This window comes from Phyllobates terribilis, unplaced genomic scaffold (assembly GCF_046119375.1).
Source record: "Phyllobates terribilis strain yellow unplaced genomic scaffold, ASM4611937v1 Scaffold_1__5_contigs__length_1240528914, whole genome shotgun sequence".
NCBI lineage: Eukaryota > Metazoa > Chordata > Amphibia > Anura > Dendrobatidae > Phyllobates > Phyllobates terribilis.
The window spans coordinates 598,791,151-598,809,477 of NW_027362761.1; the positions used below are offsets into that span (position 1 = coordinate 598,791,151).

Here is an 18,327-nt window from a genome sequence, read left to right on the forward strand (position 1 = left end):
GAGCGGAGCCGAGCCTGTAATCTGCGGAGCGGAGCTGATCGTGTAATGTGCGGAGCCGAGCTTGTAATGTGCGGAGCGGAGCCGAGCGCGTAATGTGCGGAGCGGAACCGAGCGCGTAATGTGCGGAGCGGAGCCGAGCATGTAATCTGCGGAGCGGAGCCGAGCGTTTAATGTGCGGAGCGGAGCCGAGCGTGTAATGTGCGGAGTGGAGCCGAGCGTGTAATGTGCGGAGCCGAGCGTGTAATGTGCGGAGCCGAGCGTGTAATCTGCGGAGCCGAGCGTGTAATCTGCGGAGCGGAGCTGATCGTGTAATGTGCGGAGCCGAGCGTGTAATGTGCGGAGCGGAGCCGAGCGTGTAATGTGCGGAGCGGAGCCGAGCGCGTAATTTGCGGAGTGGAACCGAGCGCGTAATGTGCGGAGCGGAGCCGAGCATGTAATCTGCGGAGCGGAGCCGAGCGCGTAATGTGCGGAGCGGAGCCGAGCGTGTAATGCGCGGAGCGGAGCGTGTAATGTGCGGAGCGGAGCCGTGCGTGTAATGAGCGGAGCCGTGCGTGTAATGAGCGGAGCCGTGCGTGTAATGAGCGGAGCCGAGCGTGTAATGTGCGGAGCCGAGCGTGTAATGTGCGGAGCCGAGTGTGTAATGTGCGGAGCGGAGCCGAGTCTGTAATGTGCGGAGCGGAGCCGTGCGTGTAATGAGCGGAGCCGAGCGTGTAATGTGCGGAGCGGAGTCTGTAATGTGCGGAGCGGAGCCGTGCGTGTAATGAGCGGAGCCGAGCGTGTAATGTGCGGAGCGGAGCCGAGTCTGTAATGTGCGGAGCCGAGTCTGTAATGTGCGGAGCCGAGTGTGTAATGTGCGGAGCGGAGCCGAGCATGTAACGTGCGGAGCCGAGCCGAGCGTGTAATGTGCGGAAGGAGACAAGTCACTGCTGGACCAGAGCAGCGAGGAGGCGTGGCTGAGCAGTGAGGAGGCGGGGCAGAGGGGAGGGGCGGGGCAGAGGGGAGGAGTCTGATCAGGGCTCTGGGTACAGTGTTGTCAGGGAAACGAGCTGAGAAACACCGCACGTGTGCAAGTTCTGAGATGATTCTGACTCCGGAGAGAGAGACAGGAGGAGCGACAGCAGCGTGCCGCGTATCCGCCCAGACGTCGAAGGTCAAGCCCCGAAGACCCGAGCAACGCCAGTCAAGGTTGACCTTCTCATACCAAACCTAAGCCATAAAACCGTGTCTACACAAGCCATCTGAAGGCATTTGCATGACATTGGACTATGAGCCCACGTCCAGCTACACGTGCTCCATTGACCTCAAGTCTCCGCTGTCAGAGATTATCATTGTACAGAGCAAGACGGCCATGGAGGCTGGATGGGAGGTCTGTTCTCTTCAGGGATGAGACTTGGATGCAATGATTTCCAGAGTTTGGTCTGGAGACCACATGGGCAACACCAGATAGTGGCCTTCATGAGGGAACATCACACCAGATCTATTCTCAGGATTATGTTGTGGGGTGACAAAGTACAGTAGCCGGAACCCTATAGTCCTCCATTCCGGGTGCTCGGCCTTGAATTGATGCTTCCTGGAAGCTATTTTTCAACACCACACCAGGACACACGTAGCTCATGCTACTGTGAGCAGCCTGCGTGGCCTAAAGGTGATCCCATGGCTGCAGCGTCACCGGCCTTGTCTCCCATCGAGCACATCTTAGACACCATTGGTCAGAAAATGCACAGGGTGCTGCCAGCAGCGGATGTTGCTGATTTGCCCGAGTGCATTCAGCAAGGCAGAACATACTTCATACAAACATTAATAATCTCACTGATAGCAGTCAAGATGTGTAAGTGTGGGGATTTCTGCACATGGCTCATACTCAATACTGAATAAATTGAGTTAGTTTGAATTTTTTTTTCAAGTTTATCAGCATTTGCACTGATGTCCGTCCATCCATCCACACTAGGCGTGCCGACGGGACTCCGCAGAGCAGGAAGCGCGTCGGGAACCACGCCACGGGGCCGGGGAGGTGAGTAAGCCGGTGTGTCCGCGTGAAGGGAGAAGGGACAGCGCTACAGTATTCCCCCCTTATGCCTCCACTTCTTCAAGCCCGCAAGGACTCTCTGTAGAGAAGTTGGAGGCCAATACCTCTTCTCGGACTCCCAGGTCTTTTCTTCAGGACCATGACTTCTGTCCATAGAAGAAACGTGACATGTCTCACCATCTTCATGACTAGGATGCTTCTCTCCATCAAGCCATTCCCAGCATAGGACGAAGCGGGTGTAGTACCAGGAACTTGGCATTGGGAAATCTCTCTCTATTCGTTGAGATCAGCTATCACCCCGGAGGATTCAAGGACCAACTGGAGTTCCTCCGCCTGGCTGGTGGATTGCAGAGACTTAGAAGATGTCATAAGTGTTGTGACAAAGGACGCCGGAGTGCGTATGAATTGCGTAAATTTTTGTCTGTAATTGACATGATCTCCCCTGTCATAGAGCTACTATTTTAATTTAAAGTTTCCAATAAAGACAAGTTATAACTGATTCAGAGCTGGATACTTATCTTTTTGCTACGCACCACGTCTGGTCAGGATGAACTTTCCGTGCTCCTGAACAAAGAACCGCAATAGGTGAGCTGGCTTTTTTCTATTTGAGAGACTGAAGATACCTGCTTTGGGACCGTCTTCAGCCTGGCCTCCAAGACGACATGTCCACGAGGCAGGGAGGTTCCTGGGGGCAAATCATTGGTATAATCAGTAGCACTGTATGGGGACATCGCCTCTGCTTCCCTTCTTTCGGAGACACCAGCCCACAGCGAGTCTGTGACTAGCAGACCTGGCGGAAAAGAAGTTGACACTGCTAACTGACCAGGACGTATGAGGACCAGACAACTGTTGTGACTCGGCTGTCCCTAACAAAGCACCATGCAGGGTCTCCAGACCAGAACGGGCACTAGAGTTCTCGGCTCTGGTCGACCTATGGGCATAACAGGCAGCACTTGGAAGGTGATCTCCATATATAACACTCTGATCTGGAGCTCAATTTGTTCAGACATAACTTGACTGTTTCTGAGTAGGTCTTATCCTTCACTTCACAACACCCTCACTGGATTCTGGAGCTGACGGACAGGAATCAGACACCGACTCTTCCCGGCTTTCAGCACAAATTTTCCGGCCGAACCGAAGCCCCCACTTGCCACAGGTACATTCACAGCCATCTGTGGAGAAGGAATACTCCTGCCAACGGCAGCCTCTCCCACTGACCAAGGGTTTTAGAGTTTTTTAAACTTCACTGGACAAAGACAGGATGTTCTGCACAAGTGCAGCGATACCGCAATCCCATCTCATGACAGAGTTCCGGCTTCTTCTCCCCCCGACAACCACGGTCGACCTTCACAGATTCTGCACGGGTCGTTGCCTCAACAGGTTGGGAAACAGGTGGTCTTTGAAAGGACAGGGCCAGACGTGACGGTTACCTCATACGCGTCACCTGTCTGGTTTGCTCCTGAAAGCTGGGAAGGGAAGTTTTTACAGAAGATTCTTGGTTTGGCTCGTCCAAGACCTTTTGGAAGGCCACCAGGAAGGCATGCAGGTCCGAGTTGATAGGAGCCCCTTTTTTCCATAGTCATGCCAGGGCATTGTCTGTTAAGTAGGACATAAAGAATCCCACCTTAGCCCAATCAGAGTAAAAATGATGAGCAAAAAAAAGCACTGCATTCCTGCGTCCGTGCCTATTCAACCTGCGACTTGCGCTCCCACAGTCGAACCCGTCCAGTTTGATTCGCGATGGTACTATCAGGATCCAAAGAAGTGACTTGGGTTCTTGGAGCAGTGTATGCAGCACTACAAATTTTTTTGGCTGATGCAGCAAAAGTCAGGGCTTCTGATCGGGTATCCAGAGTCTGTGGATGAAAAATGAATTCCTTCTGTCACTCATACTGGCCAAACAATGACTGGTATATTTCCGAGAGCGAGGACCATTGAGTTCAGCGGGGACCATGGCCGAAGCAAACGGTTATGCCCAACGGTGGCGCAAGTGGATTAATGGACCCACTGTGCCACAGGGCAAGGTCTGCTTAGGTAGGGGCGTAGCTAAGCGGCTACCTGGTGTTCACTGCAGCTCCAGATTGTGAAGACAGGCTGGGCTGGAGGACGGCACAAGGTACCACTCCTAGTCAGCTGCTGATACTGCAGCCGCTGACCCCAGAGGTTAGGCTGGCTGACACACACTAGGGCTCCATTCAGACTAGTAAATTCAGTTCAGGATCACTGCATAATGGTTACTGACACAGAGATTCAGATAGGGAAACATTCAGATACTGGCCGCACCAGGACCAGGTGACTTCGGGGACCAGGACTGGCCACACCAGGACCAGGGGACAATGTTCAGGCACTGGCCGCACATGGACCAAGGATTCAGGTTCAGGACACTGGCCACACCGGGACCAGGAGCTTGGGTTCAGGACACTGGCCACACCAGGACTAGAGGACCTAACAACTCACTAGTACTCATTAGACTACATACTAATAAAAGCTGTCACTCCCTCTCCCTTTGGGAGACGCTGAAGCATTTTATACAGGATGACTCCCAGCAATAGACTGAGAGCCATCCAGCAGGTGAGGTAATTATACTAAATGCATCTCAGCAACAGTCGGAAGGCATTTACCATATGCGCGCGCTGCCCCTTTAAAGAGGAGAGCGCACGCACTAGGCGCGCCGCCGGGGCTCAGCATAGAGCAGGGAATGCACTAGGGACCACACCGTGGATCTGGGGCGATGAGCAAGCCAGCATCCCTGCATGGAGGGAGAAGGGGACACCATGCAGGGGCGCAGGTCACAGTGCTACAATGCACATAATCTACCAGTACTGCACTGTTTGGACTTCATTTCCTGTACTTCTAACATGCATTGTACCTCCCTTGAGAGGAGAGCAGGATTGTGGTAAATTGTTCCTAGCTTTAACTCTTTACAGCAGTTTTTCTCTGCAAACTATCCCTGCAAGATAACTATATAATCACTCATCTGTCTATTCTGTCAGGGAACGACAGAGACGACACCAGGGAGATCACACAATATCCAACTACTGCCACCAATTTGTCAGGGATTCACAGGGACGACACTGGGGAGATCACACAATATCCCGCCGCTGCCGTCACTCTGTCAGGATTGAGCAGGTATTTGCGCGCACATAATCCCAATTACTCACTACGTAGGTATCAGCAAGTGCGCAGTGAGCGTATGGCGTATACACCTCCAAATCCCAATGCATGGAATATGTGTATATGCCCCCGTACGGTCACTGCTAGCTTCATGATAGCCCAATCAATATTATTTGCTGCCACCACTGACCCAGTTTGAAATATAATACAGGCCTGGTCGGGTGCCTGCTTTCTGGTAGCGTATATGGCTTCAGGGGAGGGAACGATTACAGAACAAAAGAAACAGAATTATTAAACTTTTATATTTAATCCAAAAGGGAGGCTGTATTTAGGAAAAATATACAAAGATTTTACAAAAGGAGACAATGCAGTACAGAATAAACAGTTTACACTAAAATAAAATAGGATTAAAGAAGAAACTTACTATAAAGTTCACAAAGACGACTCAGTATAGCTGGAGGAAGGGGTGCTCCAATGATTTGACCTTTATTGAACGTGATCCTTTGCTTACAGAATCTATACCACCCGGTAAGGAACACTGACCCCCCCCTTCGGCTGTGTCTTTTATGCCGAAGGCAGAGACCTGCCCACACACCCCTGAGATGACATCACGTGGGCTGGGCTCCAACCATCATATTTTTAGTAGCATATCTGGTTTCTGCGATAATTTCTCGCAGATCACAGAAGTCCAAAAATAGTACCATATTTTTCATTATGAATTTACCTTTCTCCAGAGACCACACATGATACAGCTGCGGTCTGTCATACTGTACTTTTGCGTTACCGCTCCCCGGAGGGGCGTGCAGCTACGGGAAATTATCCATATTGTTCCTTGGCAGACCCTGCCACTAAAAATATGGGTTCCATTATTATCGGTCGTATGGAACTCCAGATATTCCATATTTCGTGACGGTGGCGGCCTGGCTGCAGATTTCTGTTGAATTCTTTTGAAGCTCGGGATTAATTTTCCTCAGCTAGATGTAAATTGTCGCAGCTCTGTGTTACTGGAAACTACACTCGCATGTTAATTGGGTCAGTAGCACCTTTGTGCTAGCATTTGCTTACAAGCTACTTCTGCTGTGTGGTCTACTGAGCTTTCCACCTCTGGCCTGTGTACGGCGATTTGCATAGAAGCAACTGGCCAAAGTGTCAACTCTTCTCCTTTGACAAATGGTATAGAGGGGGCGGGGTAAGAGGGGCTTCGAGAGGAGAGAAATATTTTCTTAATATTTTCTATGACAATGTCCATCAGCATATATATACAAATGAGCGATCACAGCATTGTACAAACAAGGCTACTGCAAACGAGAGAATGTATTAACTTCAGTGGAGATGCTGGGGAGACTAGCAGAACATGTTCATGTGAGCAGACAAGAACCTAAATATCATGGTTATAGACCAGCTCTCATTTCCTGTAATTTATTTCGGCATCTCTTTTAGCAAAGACAGATTTGTCCTAACAACAGGCAGTGGTCGGCAGGTTTGGTGGAAGGCTATCAACTTTAGAGGGATTTGTGATAGATGCATCAAATTTTTTTTTTACATTTTCTGTCAAACTATAAACAGGAGAAGATACAGCATGGACAGTTGTTATAAAAGAACAGGTTATTATTCATTAAATGATTTACAAGATTAAAAAGACAAGAAAATGACAATTTTTGCATTAACAGTTCAGGCTTTATGGTGTTATCACTACGCTTTCTCAGTTCGGCTCCTGGTTCCCTAAACGCTGCCCTAGAGAACAACAAACTCAGTGCTACCACACTGAAACATGTGATGGCAATATCCTATTCACCGACTAACTGTCCCTGTCTGACCCTTAAACATGTAGCCACTAATCCCTCGACACACTGAACTTTATGCTATTCGACTAGCTGGGTTGACCATATGCCGGGCAACTCACTGTAGATTATGCACTCAATACCATACTAGCTGAAACTGCAGTATTAACACAAAGACCAATACAACATACATGGGTATGCGTATGGTCATAAGGATATGGCGACCTGTCTCCTGACAGCGTCCACGTTGAAACCACAGGACTTCCGTCAGCCCGGTCCAATTTCTAGTGGCAGTCGACACACCAACACCCGAGCAAGATTCCATGAACTATGTCCGCCAGGCCACAAGCCTCGGTCCAGTCTCTCACTGCAGGACCTAAGCAGATCTAGTCATCAATAGACCTTTTCTTGTCATCTACAGTCTCAGGGGAGATCACTCACACTCCTCGCTGCTCACACGACTGAGACAAAGGCAATCTTCTATCCTCGCTCTGGTCTTCACTCCGGTACACAATACGCCTTATCTTCTGGAAAGACTCTGTGTTCATCCATTATTGATTGTTGGTTAAAACACGTTCCACATCAAGAACATGACTCTGGCTTCTCCCCTATGTGATTTTTTTTTTAAGTCTAACAAGAACTGATTTTGGGTAAAGCACTTCCCACTTTATGAACATGAAGATGGTTTCTCACCTGTGTGAGTTTTTTTGATGGTGATCAAGGTTTGATTTGTGACTAAAACATTTGCTACATTCCGCACATGAAAATGTTTTTGTGTGAGTTTTCTTATGTACAACGAGATTTGACTTTAGGTTAAAACATTTTCCACATACCGTACACGAAAATGGCTTCTCCCCTGTGTGAATTATTTGATGTGTAACAAGAGATGATTTTTGGGTAAAGCACTTCCCACATTCGGAACATGAAACTGGTTTGTCCCCTTTGTGAGTTTTTTGATGTGCAGAAAGATTTGATTTCCAAGTAAAATATTTTCCACATTCTGAACATGAAAATGGCTTCTCCCCTGTGTGAATTATTTGATGTGTAACAAGAGCTGATTTTTGGGTAAAGCATTTCTTACATTCTGGACATGAAAATGGCTTCTCCCCTTTGTGAGTTTTTAGATGTCTAAAAAGATTTGATTTCCAAGTAAAGGATTTTCCACATTCTAAACATAAAAATGGCTTCTCCCCTGTGTGAGTTGTTAGGTGTTGAACAAAGTTTGATTTGTGGGTAAAAGATTTTCCACATTCTGTACATGAAAAGGACTTCTTCCTTGTGTGAATTATTTGATGTGTAACAAGAGATGATTTTTGGGTAAAGCACTTCCCACATTCGGAACATGAAAATGGTTTGTCCCCTTTGTGAGTTTTTTGATGTGCAGAAAGATTTGATTTCCAAGTAAAATATTTTCCACATTCTGAACATGAGTACGGCTTCTCCCCTGTGTGAGTTTTTTGATGTGTCAAAAGATATGATTTTTGCATAAAACATTTCCCACATTCTGGACATGAAAATGTTTTTCTTCTGTGAGTTCTTTCATGTGCAATTAAAATTGACATTTGGGTAAAACACTTTCCACATATGGTACATGAAAATTGCTTCTTTCTTGTGTGAATTTTTTGATGTTTATAAAGATCCGATCTCTGACTAAAGCGTTTCCCACATTCCGAACAGAAAAATGGCTTCTCCCCTGTGTGAATTATTTGATGTATAACAAGAGATGATTTTTGGGTAAAGCACTTACCACATTCTGAACATGAGAACGGCTTCTCCCCTGTGTGAGTTTTTTGATGTTGTAAAAGATTTGATTTGTGCACAAATTTTTTTCCACATTCTAGACATGAAAATTGCTTCTCCCCTGTGTGAGCTTTTTGATGTAGATCTAGAGTTGACTTTAAGTTAAAACATTTTCCACATATCGAACATGAAAACGGCCTCTCGCCTGTATGAATTATTTGATGTCTAACAAGATTTGATTTTTGGGTAAAGCACTTCCCACACTCTGAACATGAAAATGGCTTCTCCCCTGTGTGAGTTTTTTGATGTGTGAAAAGATTTGATTTGTGAATAAAACATTTTCCACATTCTGTACATGAACATGTCTTCTCTCCTGTGTGAGTTTTTTGATGTGCCGAAAGATTTGATTTGTAGATAAAACATTTCCCACATTCTGGACACGATAGTGTTTTTATTTTGTGAGCTGTTGCATGTGCAATTAGAGTTGACATTCGGCTAAAAGACTTTCCACATATAGTACATGAAAATGTCTCCTCCCCTGTGTGAATTTTTTGATGTCTTAAAAGATCTGATTTCTGACGAAAGCGTTTCCCACATTCTGAACATGAAAATGGCTTCTCCCCAGTGTGAGTTTGTAGATGTGAATTAAATTGTGATTTCCAACCAAACCATTTTCCACATTCTGAACATGAATATGGCTTCTTCCCTGTGTGAATATGTAAATGTCCAACAAGCATTGATTTCCAGGTGAAACATTTTCCACATTCTGGACATGAATACGGCTTCTCCCCTGTGTGAATTCTTTGATGTCCAACAAGCTTTGATTTCCATTTAAAACATTTTCCACATTCTGAACATGAAAATGGTTTCTCTTCTTTGTGGGTTTTTAAATGTGCAGCAAGCTGTGATTTTCTAGTAAAAAATGTTCCACATTCTGAACATGAATACGGCTCCTCTCCTCTGTGAGCTCTTTCGTGTTGATCACGACTTTTGTGGCTTTTATTTTGCTCAATAGCCTTCTGTGAATCAGAAGATAGGAAGTGTTTATCAGTGGACTGATCTTCAGTATGAAGGGCTGAGGGTATATCTGGGAGAGTGGCATACTCTTCATTTGTATGATCCTTGATACCATGGTTATCGGCTAAGTTCTTAGTACAGTTATCTGTCCAAAAAAAATATATATTTTACTATTTTTAAATCACAGAACAGTAAAACCATTATTTATATTATATAAGAATAATTAAAAGGTTTTACAGTATATTAATATTGATGATCTATTCTTATTGGTTACAGAGCCCCATTCACCAACACGTCATGTATTTATTAGTAATTGTACTGCATGATGAAGCATTGTGCCATTCACTCAAAGGGGTTGTATCACAATCATAATTGTATTACCGTATTTTTTGGACTATAAGACGTACCGGACCATAGGATTTAGAGTAGGAAAATAAAAAAAAAATTGAAGCAAAAAATGAGGTCATGATGCACTGTTATGGGGTGAAAGGGTCTGCTGCTGACACTGTTATAAGAGGAGAGGACTGGTGTGACGGGTGGAAACAATGACGGGATGGTGGACCCTAGGTCTGTTGCTAAACGAGCAGTGTATTCTAGGGATCGTCTTCTGGAACTGCGCAGGATAAAGTCTTCTCCAGCAGTGGCAATACTGAATGTTCCATGGGAAATAAGGAGACCTTTCAGAGGCTGCAGAGCAGGCAAGAAGATCAAGTCCTGGAGGAGAAGGTTTAAACCAGTGGTCCCATCCATTATCATGGGTAACGTACGATCGCTGGGAAATAAGTCGGATGAACTGCTGGCTCTGAGTAAGACCCAGAAGGAGTTTAGGGAATGCAGTCTCATGTGCTTTACAGAAACCTGGCTGCATGAGGAGGTCCCAGATTCATGTGTCTCGGTACCAGGGTTTCAAATGGTTCGGGCTGATAGAGAGAGAGTTAGATGCGGCAAGAAAAAAGGTGGAGGAGTGATACTCTACATTAACAACAGATGGTGCAATCAGGGGCATGTAACTGTTAAGGAGAAACATTGCTGTCCAAATATTGAACTGTTAGCAGTGGGCCTCAGGCCTTACTATCTGCCTAGAGAATTCACTCTTGTTATTGTAGTTGTGATGTATATACCACCATGTGCAAACCCAGAGGCTGCTGGGGATGTGTTGTCAGGGGTGATGGTCCGGCTTCAGACTAAACACCCAAACTCTCTAAATGTAATTTCTGGGGATTTCAATCGAGTAAAGATCTCATCTGCAATACCAAAGTTCTATCAATATGTCAAATGTCCTACATGGGACAACAACACACTGGATCTCCTCTTTGCTAATGTTAAGAATGCTTATTCATCGGCTGCATTACCCCCCCTGGGGAAATGTGACCACAACCTCATACTATTGTCTCCTGCTTACCAACCAGACGTCCGCAAACAACCAGTGACAATTAAAAAGATAAGGAAGTGGTGTCCAGCAGCAGAGGAGGCGTTACAAGACTGCTTTGATTGTACAGACTGGGAGGTGTTGTGTACCGTGAAAGAGAATTGTGATGTTAATGAGATTACTGGCAGAGTTACTGATTACATCAACTTCTGTATGGACATAGTAGTACCTGTTCAAGAGATTCGGTGTTATGCAAACAATAAGCCATGGATTACAAAAGAGTTGAAACATTTACTAAACATGAAAAAACTGGCTTTTAAAAGGAAGGACAAGGAGGCATTGAAAATTATACAGCGAGACCTAAAGGGGAAAATTAAGATTGCCCGTGAGGCATTCAGAGTTAAATTAGAAAATCAATTTGCACAAAAAAGCTCCAGAGAGGTGTGGGCTGGAATGAAGCTAGTGACTGGGTTTAAGGCAAGGTCGGAGCAGGGGGGTGGTGGACTTAGAATGGCTAATGAAATGAATGAGTTCATCAATAGATTCAGCAATAAAGGTGCGGTAGCAGCAGGGAAGGGGGAGGTGGCCGGGGAACAACTAGCTAAATTAACAGGGGGTGAAATAGATCATTTCTCGGTCTCCAAAAATGACGTGAGGGACCAGTTTAGTAAGCTGGCCATTGGCAAAGCAGCAGGGCCTGACGGTCTCAGTCCACGTGTCCTCAGAGTGTGTGCAAATGAGTTGTGTACTGTCTTCCAGCATCTCTTTAACCAGAGCTTACAATCAAAGAGAGTACCAGTGCTATGGAAGACTTCCTGCCTGGTGCCGGTTCCCAAGACTACCTTCCCGGCTTCCCCGGGGGACTATAGACCGGTGGCCTTAACATCGCATGCGATGAAGTCCTTGGAGAGAATAGTACTTGCTCACTTGTGTCCGAGGGTGATGGCGCATACTGATGCTCTTCAGTTTGCGTACCGGCAGGGACTGGGGGTGGACGATGCTGTAGCGTCTCTGCTACAAACAGTACATTCCTTTTTGGACAATGATGGAACCACAGTGCGTGCTTTGTTCTTTGATTTCTCTAGTGCGTTCAACACATTACAGCCACTCTTACTGCGTGGAAAGTTGATTAAAATGGCGGTGGATGAGGGACTTGTGAATTGGATAATTGACTGTCGGATAGGCCACAGTTTGTTAGGTGGGGGACGGCTACATCAGATAGTGTACTGAGCAGTGTCGGAGCCCCGCAGGGAACAGTGCTGTCGCCATTCCTCTTTACATTGTACACAGCTGACTTTCAGTATATATCAGACCGTTGTCACCTCCAGAAGTACTCGGATGACTCTGTGATAGTTGGCGGTATTGGGAAGGACCAGGATGAAGAGGAATATAGAAGGGTGGTTGCGGACTTTGTAGTATGGTGCCAGGCTAACCATCTAGAACTAAATGTTAAGAAAACCAGGGAGTTGGTGATGAGCTATGGAAGGTGCAAGAAGGTATGCCTACCTGTTACCATTGACGGTCAGGATGTGGAGATGGTGGACAGTTTCAAATATTTGGGGGTTTACCTGGATAGCAAGCTAGACTGGAAGTGCCACATGGAGAAGGTCTACAAGAAGGGGATGAGTAGATTGTACTTCCTAAGGAAGTTAAGGTCTTTTAATGTGTGTGGCAAAATGCTTGAGGTGTTCTACCAATCCATTGTGGCTAGTGCCACCTTTGCGGCAATAATTTGCTGGGGTAACAGTGTGCGTGTTGCTGACGCCAACAAGCTCAACAAACTTATAAAGAAGGCTAGCGCGACGGTGGGCCTACAGCTTGGGACTTTTGAAGAGGTGGTAGAGGATAGGATTAAGAAGAAGTGCAGAGCTATAATGGGCAACAAAACACACCCGCTTTATGAACTGTTTGCGAAACAGAAGAGCACATTCAGCAATCGCCTAATACAACTAAGGTGTAAAAAGGAAAAATACAGGAGATCGTTTGTTCCAACAGCTATGGGGGTGTTTAACAAATGTCTGAAAAGCAATGTCTAAAGCATTCCAAATGTTATGTTATCATATGTGTCATGTTCGAGATCTGTGTTCTGCTGCTGTGATACCGCAATTTCCTCCGGGATAAATAAAGTATATCTTATCTTATAAGGGTAATGTCTCCCAATTCCGTACTAATATCCCCATCCTGGTATGTATGGTCCCCCATTTAGGTTATACATGTCCCCCATCCTCATCCTGGTATACATGGCACCCCGATCTCCATCATGCTGCACAAAAAAACAAATAAAGGATTCTACTCACCTCCCCTCTGCTCCAGCAATGCATCCTGTTCTGCTGCCAGCAGCTGATCTCACCGTGTGAGCAGCGCATGAGCTATGCGCCCTCACATGCTGAGGTCAGCTGAAGGAATATTCACTGCTCTTCACGCCCGGACTATGGGCATGGGGAGTAGTGAATATTCATTCTCTGTTTTCTCACGCTATTGCGTGCAGTGTCAGCCGCAGCCACCGCTCCTGCAGCGGATAACAGTGTGCCCGCTATTAAAGAGAATGAATATTCACTACTCCCCACCCCCATGGGCGTGGGGAGTAGTGAATATTCATTCTCCTTAATAGCAGGCACACATGATCACCCAGCAACTGCAGGAAGCCGGCAGCTGCGGCTGACACGGTTCGCGCTATTAACCAGAATGAATATTCATTGCTCTCCACTCCCATGGGCATGGAGACCAGTGAATATTCATTTTCTTTAGCAGCAGGCACAGTGTTAGCTGCAGCAGGCAGCTCCTGCCTCCTGTGACACGCTCCCCACGCATCCACAGCCGGACCATACATCTGGACTATAAGACGCACACCCCACTTTCCTCCAAAATTTTGGAGGAAAAAAAGTGCATCTTATAGTCCGAAAAATACAGTATGGGTAAAAGATCTTAGAAAAACAAAGCATCTAACAATATAGCTGTAGTAAAAGACTTTCCTGCTCTAATTGAGCATACGTAGATGTTTTTTTGGTGTGAACACCAGGGAGAACACAACCCACTGTGAGAAGCGCTCATAATACTGCTCAGAAAGCAAATCACCAATGCAGTCGCGGTGTGCCGATGGCTTGCTATGTCACCTGGGATCTGCTGAAGACCCCCGTGCTTGACATCACAAAGCTCCGCTGAAACCCAGCCTATGGACAATGAAGTATTGCTGTATGTAGTAAGAGTGATCAGACGATTGCAGGTTCATATTCCATTGAGGGGAGAAATAAACATGGTAAAGAGCATTAAAAAAAAAAAAAAATTCAAGTCACCCCCCTATTTCCTCAATTAAAAGTAAAGATACTAAAAAAATATGTAGTACCACCACATTCATAACAGTATGAACTATGAAAAAAATGAATTAACCAGATTGGCAAATAGAAAAAATGTAAAAGGCAAAATTTTGTTTTTTTGGTTGCGGCAAGCCCACAAAAATTGAATGAAAAAGTGATCAAAATGTCATATCTATCCCAAAATGGCATGGATGAAAACATTGCCTCGTCCCACAACAAAACAAGCCCCAAACAGCTCCATCGGCCAAAAAATAAAACATTACAGGTCTCGGAAAATTACAACACAGCAAAACAAATATATTTTTTCTTACAAATTTTTGATGTTTTTTTTTCACCACTAAAATAATTAAAAAAAACTGGACAAGTTTGGTGTCACTGTAACAGTTATGTCAGGTACGTTTTATTATCTAACAGCCTTCGGTTCGGTCTCGAGCCATAAAGACTTGTTGGATGAACTATCTCTAGGAAGATCAATCTTGCACAGGCCTAAATAGATCCACCAGTGTCTACTCCGCCATTATCTTGATAGTATCAAGCCATCAGGTGGCTGTTCTTCTTCTTCACCTTCTAGTCTTCAGACCATGATGTCCTTCTCCAGTGATTGATCTATTTGTATGATGTGTAGGCAAGTCGTAGCTTTCTGATCCTTGTTTCGAGTGACACGTCTGGCTTGATTTGTTACAAAATTGATGTATTTGTTCTTCTTGCCATCCATGGAATTAATAACATCCTTCTCCAGCACCACTTTCTTTATTGTCCAGGTTTTGCATCAATATGTTCCTAGATAAAAGATCAAACTATATATGAGTCGGGTCTTCGTCGCCAGTGAAATGTTCCTCGATTTGAAGACCTTGTCCAGTGACTTCATTTTTGCTTTGCCCATAGGTATTCTCCTATTGACTTCCGGTGGCATTGCTGCATCTTCAGTTATCATCAATCTGAGAAGGATGAAGTCTTTTACAACTTCCAGTTCTTCGCCGTCCATCTCAAATGTGTTCCGGTCGTACCTGGCAGTAATCAATATCGTTGCCTACTTTGTGTAGAGTAGAAGTCCCATGTTCAAGCTTTCCATCTTGACTCTCCATAATAAGTCCTTCATTGCATCTATGCTTGTTGCTATCAATGTTGTATCATCTGTGCATTTAAAATTGTTGATGATTCATCCAGCAATATTGATTCCTTCTTTTTCGGCAAGGTCATTTTTACCACATAATATATGGTGTAAAACAATTACCAAAAAAACAAACCGTCATGATTGAATTTTTTTTCGGAATATCATTGCACTTGGAATTATTTTCCCGGTTATGAATGGTATCATTCAAATGTACAACTCGACCTGAAAAAAACACAAGCCCTCGTACAGCTACATGGATTGTCAAGAATTTGTCAAGGATTTAAATCACCAATATCCACAATATATCAAAGGCCGGGGAGTCACGCAGAACCATCCGCTGTGATCTTTGGAGCGAACAACTCTCTGCTGCCAACTATCGTCAGGACTTTTATACAGCGGAGAAGGCTGTTTGCAACAATAGGCCAGTATTTAGGAAACTTATCAGTGAGCGTATGGTATATATACCTCCAGATTCCAAAACATGGAATATGTTATGATGAACATACAACCCAAACCATTCATGGCGTCCTGGTAACAAATTCATATGGCGCATCCGGTCATCACGATACCATTGAATAAATTCCTGCTCGCGGGCATGGTAGTACCGGAGGTCTGTTGCCGCAGGCTACGGAAATCATATGTGTAGATTAATTAGCGCATGCGCGCTATCACAGCATTGGTTATATTGCGGACCTTTTTCCATTTAGATACCTCAGAGCCATTGCTAATAAGTGTAATACCAAAAGACATTACTATGATAATAAGGGTACATGCCCAGATTAATAATGTAAACTGAAACTTTAAAAGATTGCCGATCAGTAATATGCATGTATGTCAGAAGTGCAGGTGAAAGTTGTAAATTACCAAGTGTATACTCAGGTATAAATAATAGGTGTGCCTAAAAATAAAAGTTTCAAAGTGCAAGTGCATGAACCATGTAAAATATACGTGTTATGATGTGGATATCAGTAGATATAAAATCTACCTAAGTATATAAAGTGCAGAATAAATTATGTAAGTAAACAGGTAAATACATTGGTGTGGGTTATAAATGTGCCTGCGATACCTTCTAATGCACATATGAGTGAATAAAGTGCAAATAAAACATTAAAGTGCAAGTGTGTAAACCATTCTAGGTAATTTATTAAAAATATAGAATTAAAAAGAAAGTGTGGAATTTTGGAAAGAATCCACCTTAACTACAGCTACATTGAATAAAGATGGTATCAACATTAAGATTTAATATCTGATAAGGGGCCAACCAACCAATCTAAATTAAATTAATGAGTTATGCAGCTATGCAACTGAGAGGACTGTATACCATTGTGATATCCAACATCTATACCCACATGTAGTCTCAAACATAAAAAAGTGGTTCAAAAAGTGGCCTACGTTCAATCGAGGACAATGGTGGATAGAGTGGACACATGGGTTGGGCCGGGAGGACAATGGTGGATACAGTGGACACATGGGTTGGGCCGGGAGGACAATGATGGATAGAGTGGACACATGGGTTGGGCCGGGAGGACAATGGTGGATACAGTGGACACATGGGTTGGGCCGGGAGGACAATGGTGGACACAGTGGACACATGGGTTGGGCCGGGAGGATAATGGTGGACACAGTGGACACATGGGTTGGGCCGGGAGGACAATGGTGGACACAGTGGACACATGGTTTGGGCCGTGAGGACAATGGTGGACACAGTGGACACATGGGTTGGGCCGTGAGGACAATGGTGGATACAATGGACACATGGATTGGGCCGGGAGGATAATGGTGGATACAGTGGACACATGGGTTGGGTTGACAATGGTGGATACAGTGGACACATGGGTTGGGTTGGGAGGACAATGGTGGATACAGTGGACACATGGGTTGGGTTGACAATGGTGGATAGAGTGGACACATGGGTTGGGCCGGGAGGACAATGGTGGATAGAGTGGACACATGGGTTGGGTTGACAATGGTGGATAGAGTGGACACATGGGTTGGGTTGACAATGGTGGATAGAGTGGACACATGGGTTGGGCGGGGAGGACAATGGTGGATACAGTGGACACATGGGTTGGGTTGACAATGGTGGATACAGTGGACACATGGGTTGGGTTGACAATGGTGGATACAGTGGACACATGGGTTGGGTTGACAACGGTGGATACAGTGGACACATGGGTTGGGCAGGGAGGACAATGGTAGATACAGTGAACACATGGGTTGGGCCGGGAGGACAATGGTGGATACAGTGGACACATGGGTTGGGCCGGGAGGACACAAAGCACTGATGAAAAAATATAGCACTAAAATGTATCAACCAACATGTATAAAAAGGGGGCAATCCAGATAACTATAAATGACTAAAAGTTTAAATACTAGACTCTATGGGTCCATAAAACAATAAAATTAAGGCATCTCCACCAATGTGTGCCTCGATTTTGATATCCAAAGTAATAAACTAAATAGTTTGCCCATGGATCCAGATATCTTCTGGGAGATCTTTAACACATTTACATGGTTTATATGCTTTACTTAAAGTAGTTTATAGAAACGGAATATCTTAATTATAGCTGTACACAGACATCAGCAGGGAGATGACGGAGTCCTAATTGTTGGTTTCTATGAACAACTTCAAAGAGATAGTAGAGTTTGGTTATTGTTAGTCATGGGTGCCGAAAAAAGATAATTTTATCTAATCAATCAGGTAACCTATTGATATACCCAATTCGGTTCTGGCGTTTCCCACATATAGTGGGTGGTTATGTTTATAAACAAGGATAAGGATATGTGATATATAGAAGATTTTCTCTTTCAATTGTTTTTGACAATTTACCATTGATATTTTATGATAATCT

The 18,327-nt window shown here is 44.9% G+C and overlaps 1 protein-coding gene across 1 annotated transcript in view; it reads right to left on the minus strand.

Moving 5' to 3' along the window:
* Positions 1–5,428: 5,428 nt before the first annotated feature.
* The window catches only part of LOC141275158 (uncharacterized), a 40,169-nt gene continuing 27,270 nt past the window's right edge, over positions 5,429–18,327 (minus strand). Inside the window, exon 4 of the mRNA XM_073686369.1 lies at positions 5,429–9,823. Coding sequence (XP_073542470.1) covers positions 7,611–9,823 — 2,213 coding nt within the window. The 3' untranslated portion in view covers positions 5,429–7,610. The remainder of the gene's footprint in view (positions 9,824–18,327) is intronic.